At 36.2% G+C, this 9,624-nt stretch overlaps 1 protein-coding gene across 1 annotated transcript; it reads left to right on the forward strand.

The window, feature by feature from the left end:
- Positions 1 to 6,926: 6,926 nt before the first annotated feature.
- LOC149252670 (peroxidase 3-like) lies at positions 6,927 to 8,516 on the forward strand. The gene is made up of 4 exons (XM_089456699.1): positions 6,927 to 7,183; positions 7,314 to 7,502; positions 7,638 to 7,803; positions 7,898 to 8,516. The coding sequence occupies exons 1-4, from the start codon at positions 6,956 to 6,958 to the stop codon at positions 8,296 to 8,298; spliced, it is 984 nt and encodes a 327-aa protein (XP_089312825.1). The 5' UTR covers positions 6,927 to 6,955; the 3' UTR covers positions 8,299 to 8,516.
- Positions 8,517 to 9,624: the final 1,108 nt, after the last annotated feature.

The raw sequence follows: 9,624 nt of genomic DNA on the forward strand, positions 1-9,624 counted from the left end.
CTATCAGCATGAGTGAACTACTTGCTTATGCACTAGCCACCACATGTATTAGATATCAGTCCTGTTTTGAGTTTTGTGAGATGGTTGAGAGGGAATTCTCGCTTGAGGAGCATGATGATGATGTGGCATGTCATCACACTCAGGTAATTGATATTGAAAGCCGATACTTAGCTCAAAACATGATTTTGAAATAGCAAGAGGATCGTATTCATATGTTGAATGATAAAGTGGCCAGAGCAAGATATATTATCAACTATCTAGAGCAAGAAAACAAATAGTTGGAGGATAAACAAACCCAAATGGAGTTAGAGATGCTAAAAATTCAAAGGAAAAGTAGTAAATAGCATCTAGTTCTCTTGACTCCAGTTGAACAAGAGGTGGTGAATGATAGAGAGATATGACTTGAAAGGGTAAATATCCACCTTGAGGGCCTTCTAAAGAAAGCAAATAGAGGCAACAAGATGCTAAGGCATATGGCACATCATTATTTGACCCAAAATAGAATATGCAACAAGAGGATTAAGTACCTTAATGAAATATTAAGGAGAGCCTTAAAAGGAAAAAAGAAGGATGAAAAGCTCAACATTTTGGCTGATGTGAGTTTAGCCCAAAAAAGTAACCCATGATGCAGCTTTAAGCCAAAAATGGGCAAATTTTGAGACAATTTTGTCATTTTCCAATTTTTTAATTAAAAACATAGAAAATTTTGGCCGATGCGCAGTGTCACTGGCACTACACATTGAATTCATGCATCCTCTTGACAAATGGCTTATATATTTGGATTCAACATCAAAAAACAAGCATCCCAAAAAGTTTCATCGATTTTGGAGAAGATCTTGGACACCAAAAGGGCAAAAAACACTCTAAAAATTCCCTCTCTCCCACTTTTTGGACCCACAGGAATCAGTCCTGGGAGAATTGATTTTTGAAGGGGAAAATCAACTCCAAATTAGGAATTCAAGATGTTCCAGAAACTAGACAGGTAGGGATTTCCAATAATCTATCTTGGGCCTGATTTGGATGAGCGGAAGGCCTTCAAAAGCTTCCATAAAGTGGCACCAGGCATCAGGCTCAAGGCACTGCGCATCAAGCAATTTTTTGTCAATTTTGCCTAAAATTCAAATTTCTCCTAGTTTCTTCAGCAATTGACTTCTTCTTCTTTTCTTGGTAAATTTTGGATGGTAAATGATGTAATATGATGTAAATATTGATGGAAAATACTTGATGGGGTAGATACATCAAATCAAAAGTGGTTTTAAATTGAATGTATCAGTTTCCTTAGTTTTAGATGCAAGTTGTTCCACTACCTATTTTCTTGTTCCTAGTTTAGATGTTATTGAAACATCTCCTTGACTCATGAATTTGACCTCTGATGACTAGCATGAGTTCTTTGATGCCTATATTATGTTTTCTCTTAGTCATTTGTAAAGGTTGGACTCTTTTGGAAGTGGTGCACTTATTGTATACTTGTATCAGAAGATTGGCTAATAATAAAACCAGGTTTTATAGCTATTTTTGTGGGATTCTTCTAATATCGTGTTTCTGTATTGTTTCTTTTTTTGTAATGAGTTATTCCTATGTGTTATATGTTTCAAAATCTCTTCCATTCTTCTAAACTAAATGAATCAAGGTAAATAGGAAAAATTCATTGATAGCAGTGCTTTGCATAGGGAATGCATTTAGTTTTCTATGTTTTTAGCAGTTTGAAGAGGATTCATGGTCTTCACATGCCCTCCTCAGCCCCTCAGTAGTCTTAAACCAACCACCTCACTCAAATACTAGCACTTAAAAACTTATCTATCTCACCCCACAGAACATGTTTGCATCCCTGATTTGATTTCCCGCACTCAATTTGCCTACTCCATTGGATCCAACAACCAAACCTTCAAAAATCAACTCAAAAACCCTAGAGCTACTATACGTAACGTGAAATATATATTCTATTCAGTCATCTACACCGAGATTGACAAGGAGAGAGCCCTCTTCTGACCTGGTAGGGCTAGCTACCAGGTTAAGTGTGGTTTGTGGTTATCCTAGGATTGCCTCCCTTGAGCCTGATGTCGATCTAGGTTCTAACAAATCACATTCCTACTAAGGTTTTAAATAATATCACTCCAGAAGAAGCATGGAGCTCAATTAAACTAGATGTAAGTCACTTTCATGTTTTTGGAAGTGAAGCATGGGCTGATATTCTAGATGATAAACATAAAGATTTAGAAACTAAGAGTGAAAAATATACTTTTGTTTCATATTCTGAAGATGTAAAAAGATATAGAATTATTCCACTTAAGTCCAAAAATGTTATCATTAGAAGAGATGTAAAGTTTGCTGAAAATATATCCAGGGATCTGCCACCTCTCTCTATCCCTTCTACTTCTGAAGCTATTTCTTCTTCTGATGATGACATCAACGATGAAAATCCTACCCCACCTTCTTAGGATCCTCCTTCAGCTCCTTAGCTTCCAAAATGGGTCTATGCTACTCAGGATGTAGCATGTGCTCTTGCAGGTGATCCTATAGATCAAGGATGCACATGTTCCCAGTTCGATAGAGCCTCTTCTTTACTCGCTCAAGCTTTAACAAATTTTGGTCTTGATACCTCTATAGAGGCTTCATGCCATCGAGATTGGGATGCAACTATGAATGAAGAATATCATTTGTTATTGGAAAATGATAGATGGGATCTTGTTCCTCCCTTATGGTTCTAACTTCTAGGAAGCTTTGACTAACCTGAGAATAGTTTTAGCCAAGTGTATTGAAATGAACCTGTCCCTCAGTCTTGATAAATGTGAATTCCTGGTGATTGAAGGGACCATGCTAGGTCATACAATTTCTCAGCAAGGATTACAGGTGGATCCCAACAATATTGCTATCATCCAAAGGGTTCCACCTGCTCAAAAAGGTAAGAGATGTTTGGAGTTTCCTAGGCTTAGCAGGGTATTATAGAATATTCATTAAGGATTTTAGTAAGCTAGCCTCTCCATTGTTTGGTCTTTTGGGAAAAGATGCTGAGTTCGTATGGACTAACAACTGTCAAGAGGCTCTGGATGCCTTGAAAGGTAAACTGATAACTGCCCCAATCTTGAGAGGTCCAAACTGGGCCCTATCTTTCCACATTCACACAGATGCCTCGAACAAAGCCATAGGAGCAGCCTTATGGCAAGTTGAAGAGAAGCTGCCGTATGCCATATATTTTGTCAGTAAAAACCTGTCCAAAGCATAATTAAACTACATTGTAACCGAAAAAGAGCTCCTAGCTGTAGTCCATTCCCTAAACAAGTTCTGACACTACATCATTGGCTATCAAACATTCGTACACACAGATCATGCTGCAATTAGGTATTTGATGAAAAAACCTGATGTAAATGCTCGTATCATTAGATGGTTGCTTTTATTGTAGCAGTTTGATTTGACCATTGTTGATAATCCAGGTAAGGAAAATGTTGTTGCTGATTTTCTATCTAGACTAGATCTGCCTGCAGGTGAAGAAGGAATGGTGGATGATCAAATTCCAGATGAACACCTATTTGATATTTCAGTACTCTCTCAATGGTTTGCTGATATAGCAAATTATTTGGTTTCAACACTGTTTCCGCCACACCTGTCCTCAAAAGAGAAGAGTAAGATTGTGAGGAAAAGTTCCCCATTCACTTAGATTGGGGGTAATCTTTTTAAACTTGGCCCAGATCAGATTTTGAGGTGATGTGTCAGGGAGGAGGAAGTCTTTGAAATCCTCCTAACCTGTCATGATGGGCCCTGTGAGGGCCACTTTGCAGCAAAGAGGACTGCCTTCAAAATTTTGTAGGCAGGTTACTATTACCCCACTCTTCATCAAGATGTCAGGAGACACATCAACAAATGTGACTGATGTCAAAGGATGGGGAAACCTACTCCAAGGGATGAGATGCACCTGCAACCTCAAGTGAATTACGAGCAATTTGAGAAATGGGGCATGGACTTTGTGGGTCCTATCAACCCTCCTTCAAAATATAAGTCTTACATCATTGTGTGCACGGATTACCTGACAAAATGGGTAGAAACAAAGGCAATCAAAGCAACAACAGAAGAAAAAGTAGCTGAGTTTTTGAGGTAAAATATCTTCTACAAGTTTGGCTATCCAAGAGAATTAGTCACAAATCAAGGAAGTTAGGTTACCTCAAATCTGAGCGAAGACCTGCTCACACATTACAAGATTAAGCACAAAACTTCCACCCCTTATCATCCATAAGCAAATGGACATGTGGAAGTCACTAACAGAGTTTTTTTCTACGTATATAAAGAATAAAAGAAAACAAAGAAACTATGACCTGTCCAAAAGGGGCTGGCTAGTTTCCCTGGCATTATGTTTTATGAGCTATGGATTGATGGATCCATTCATTTTCCTGGGTCCTTTGAGCTATGAATGCTTCTCTGATCTGTCTGGTGATCTGTCTGGTTTCTCGGTTATTGTTGTGATTGACAACTTCTTGTTCTATTCCTTCGTTTGTTTTGGTAAGCTCTGTCCCACTTTTATTCTCAGTGCAGCTTGTTGTTATACTCCTTTGTTTATTTTAGTAAGCTCTGTCCCCTCTTATGTGGTGACTACTGACTCTAATTCTATGCTGATGAAGTAGGTAGTATCTCATTTTATCAATGAAAATACTCTGTTTTTTTCGTCCACCAAAAAAAAGCAGCAGCTGTGTTTACTGAAATAGCTAAGCAATAAGGTATTTTTCTAGTAGATAGGAATGATATGGGTTGTTGAGACTTCCAAATCGTGCGCAATGGATGACGCATGCTGTCTTTTCTATATCACTTCATTGCCAGTGGTTATCGATAAAATCGAAATCTATAGAATCGAATCTTGCCCGTTTTGATATCTGACAAGATAGTGTTTCCATTTTGGAATCTGGATCTCAGTTGACAAGGACCAAGGACAAGATAGGACGAGTGGTCCAGTGCTCTACAGGGCAGGGATGGTTCTAATTGCGAGTACAGTTGCCTAGGAGTAGGCCAAGGCAGCGCTGGTTCATTTTCCTTGTGGGGTATTCTTTAAGCGGGTATAAAACCTCCATTTAAAGAAAATTTAATGAAAATGTAACATCTTTTGTTAATGAAAATGTGTTTTTTCTTTTTGAAAAAAAGAAAAAACAAAAGAAAATTTACTAAAATAATAAAAAAGAAAAGAAAATTTGCTAAATATAACATCCAAAAAAAAAAAAAAATCACTAAAATATAACATTTTTTTTTGTTAATGAGAGAATGTGTTTTTTAGAGAAGCTGCTAAGAGCAGAACTGGACAGCAGATTTACTTTCCAAGAAAGGAATAGACAAAGATCCAGATAAAGTCTACTTTTCTGCATATGACCAAGGAGTCATGTACAATGCCGGCAGCATTAATTAATAACTCATAAAAACTTCGTTTTTTTGAAGGACTGTGTCATATTCTGGGGAAAATGTAAAGAAACATTTAAAAAAGATCTTGTGAAGGAAAACTCTTCACATTTTTCTGTATTTTTTTTTTAGTTTTTTTTCTTGTCTGCAGGCGTAGGAACTTTAGTAAAAACTAAATAGGACATGTGATATAACGATAGACTATAAAGAGATTTTACCCAAAATAAAAAAAAAATGTTGTAACAAAAAAACTGAAATAATATACCAATGTACTATCTTTTTATTAATATAAAGATAAATATTTTTTTCCCACTTAGAAAAAAGATAGCCGGCTAGGTTCCCATGCCTAACCTTCATTGTCTATTGAAAATAACAGTTATTGCAATAACATATTTAGAATAAGAAATATTATTAAAATCGGCATGAGTGTGTAGGTCGAGTGGTGCGTACAGATTGTTGTCATCTTCTCTATCTAGTTTTGATTATTGAGTCATAACATTTCATCTCCCTAAGAACTTCTTGTAATGGTGTCTATGTAATAAGATTTTCTCCTGGATTCCTTTAGTAGTTGGAATAAGAAGATGCTTTTTAGATGAAAGAATAATGTTATTGAAATAACAAAGTCATAGAATTTTATAATTATGTTCACTTGAATATGGATATACAAAATTTTTTGTAATTATGTTAACTTGAAATGTTTAATAACATTCCAATAGAATATTTTTGGGCTTGGATAGTATAAAGTAGTTGGTTTTTTTTCTTAAAAAATTTAAGAATGTGAGTATTTGAAGGCTTTTTTTTGGTAAAAATAGATTCAGCGCTATCAAAAAATTTTAGGGCATTTAAAATCTTGAAATTAACTGTTATAACTCACATTTCCCAAAATTTCTTCTAGATTTTATCAAAATTTTTACCAAAATTTCCAATTTTTTTCAACAAATTTAAAATCTTTTTAATTTTTTTAATTAATAAATTGTATTCTATCATCTTAATGTTGAAATAAATTCAACTAATTTAAAAATCTGGAAAATCATCCTGTAATCATAATAATTTAACCAAATTCCCAAAAATTTCAATAAATTTTGAACAAAACGATTGAGAAATTTTAGTAGAAGTCGTCCCGATACTGTTTAGACTACGCTCAATAATGGAGGATGTAAGGTCAGATATCATTTTCAGTTAAATCCACACATAGAAAATGATATCGGCATCACGAACAAGGGAATAATCGTGGAAAGAAGAGGGATCAGTGCAGTGAAGATGCCAATTGGAAACGGACAGATTAGCTGAATGACAGAGGTATTACTGTAATAAATAGCATATAAATAATGCTAAAGCTTCGAAACAGGTTTGTTAAATTTTGTATAAACAATTAATTTGAGGTTACCAGCTACGCCTTATCCACCAAATGCAGCCGTTCCTGTCGTAATTGTTTCCTTCTGATCTATTTGTCAGCGTTGATTCAAATCAACGGTGACTCTCTGTACATCTATTCAGAGTAATATAAATTGGGTTCCAGGCTAATGTCAGAGAATAACATAATTCCTCTAATTTGCAAAGAATTCCTCAGTTTGGAAACGTCATGAAGATGACAAAAGCATCTAGAATTTTATTTACTGCACTTGCAACTTTTTGGGTATTTGCATGTGTGCCGGCAAATGCAGAGGGAGGACTCGCACTGAATTTCTATGACATGAGCTGCCCTGGAGTTTATAGTGCAGTCGGAAACGTAGTTGGAGAGCACATATCCAAAGCACCAACTCTGGCTGCACCTCTTCTCAGAATGCATTTTCATGACTGCTTTGTCAGAGTGGGTCTATTTCAGTTTTCACCCTTGCTGCTATATTACAATATATTTATGTACCTATGGCGGACTGAGAGAGCATAGTATTTAGAGCATTTTTTTATTAATAAATTAATATTGATGTTTACTGTTGAAGGGTTGTGATGGATCGGTTCTATTGAATTCAACAAAATCAACAAAGGCAGAGAAGGAAGCATTTCCAAATCTGAGCCTGAGAGGATTCGATGTCATCGACGCAGCTAAAGCTGCAGTGGAGAATGTGTGCCCGGGTGTTGTGTCATGCGCCGATGTTCTTGCACTCGTTGCGCGAGATGCTGTTCATATGGTAAAACTTCAGTCCTTACTCTCCTCACTCACGGACCATTCCTTCCTCCATTTACTTTCCTGTTTCATAAGTTTTCCTTTGATGGCCTCAAACTCTAAGATGATAATTACGTGTTTCATTCATGGGTGCAAATAGTTGGGTGGACCATTCTGGAACGTTCCAATGGGACGCAGAGACGGAGTGGTGTCTATCCAGAACGAAGCCCTCACTAAACTTCCTCCGCCCACCGGGAATTTCTCACAACTCACATCAATGTTTGCCAGCAATGGTCTTGATGTGAAGGACCTGGTTGTGTTATCCGGTAAGTAATTCACGACTTTCCATACTCCACGTTTCTTCTGTTTTTCTTGTCTGTAATATTAGCGTTGACTTAGATTACGGCTTCTTAATTACAGGTGCCCACACTATAGGGACGTCCCATTGCACCTCCTTTAGCAACAGGCTTTACAATTTTACTGGAAAAGGAGATATGGATCCGTCCTTGGACAAAAATTATGCAGCTCAATTGAAGATAAAGTGCAAGCCTAATGACAACAGGACGATAGTAGAGATGGATCCGGGTAGCTTCCGAACATTTGACACACATTATTACTTGAATGTAAAGAAAAACATAGGCCTGTTTCAGTCCGATGCTGCTCTACTAACCAACAACGAGGCAGAAGCATATGTCAACACAGAATTGCAGGGCTCGTCGTTCTTCTCGGATTTTGCAACGTCGATGGAGAAGATGGGAAGAATCGGTGTGGTCACGGGCAATGCGGGGCAAATCCGAAAACACTGTGCTTTTACAAATTAAGTGAGACTTCAGGGTATTTGAACTTAGATTTTGAAAATAATAAGGACAGGCTCGGCTCTTGCACGTGCTTTTCCGTTTCAATAAATTGCGAACATTCCGGGCTCAGCATTGTAACAAGGTTTTCAAATTTTATTTCTGCCTTGCCAAGGCCTTTCAGGTAATTGTGCGTATGTCTTGTAAAAAACCCGACCTTTGAACAGTTCCGTGTATAAAATCTTTTCTCCGTTGCTTTGCACAGACATCCAGGATGCACCTTCAACAATCTGACTTTACATGGAAATATTGTAGCTAACTTTAACCATGTGTGAAATTGCATTGTCAACTTGAAAAAGAGTCATAAACCAGCATACTCCTTACCATTGAAAGGGTTAATGGAACGTAAAGGTAATTTAACGGAGAATCTTAAAAATATTGAAACTAAATTTTACAATTATTAAAAGAAACGTAAAGGTAATTTAACGGAGAATCTTAAAAATATTGAAACTAAATTTTACAATTATTAAAAGAACTCAATTTTTTAAGAAAATGAAAATATTTAAAAATATATATATTTAGGATTTTATTTCATTACTTTATATACAAAATTCTCATCAACATATATTGTTAATATATGTTTAATCAGTCACATGTTCACCACGAAGAATGGACAGATTTAAGTTGGATAAATGAAAGTAAATTGAGACTTATAAACTAGCAATTGTTTCAAAAGGTACAAAGAGAGATAGATAGATAGAATTATGAAGTTGAAATTGTTGAATTTCTATAGAAGATTAAAAAGTACAAGTATTTTTCAATGTCAGCAAAAAACCGACCATGAGATCTTGTATGCATATACTTGTTTTCCATATTCTGATATGATAAAAGAATTCTGGTCTAATACTCAAATTATATACTTTATTGAATAACATTAATATTAGTTTTAAAATCAAGCATGAAGTTCTCTATTTCTTGGTTTTGTAGTTGGCAACTGCACTCCCTCCCCCTTCCAGGGGTTAAGTTTTTCTTTAACTTCATATATGTCCCACACCCCTCATGGTCAGTTGGGGGTTTCCAAGAAGTTGTCAAGGCATTTCCAAATTTCCACGACTTTCCGATAGTGGTACATTCGCAGTTTGGTACATTGATTGGATTGTTGTCACAAAATATTCAAATCTCTATTGTATTTGTATCCAGATTCCAAGGATCCGTGCCTATTGAAAGTTTAAACCCTGACTTGCCTATTTCATTATGTTTTCTACCCACCTAAAAGCTTTATTTATGTTGTCCTTATCCTCCTTAAAAACAAAAACTTCTACGCAGATTTGTTGGCGTCCTTCCTCCATCAGA

Source organism: Pinus tabuliformis, chromosome 7, assembly GCF_031772625.1.
Source record: "Pinus tabuliformis cultivar Carrire ecotype Pingquan chromosome 7, CPIR1, whole genome shotgun sequence".
Taxonomy (NCBI): domain Eukaryota; kingdom Viridiplantae; phylum Streptophyta; class Pinopsida; order Pinales; family Pinaceae; genus Pinus; species Pinus tabuliformis.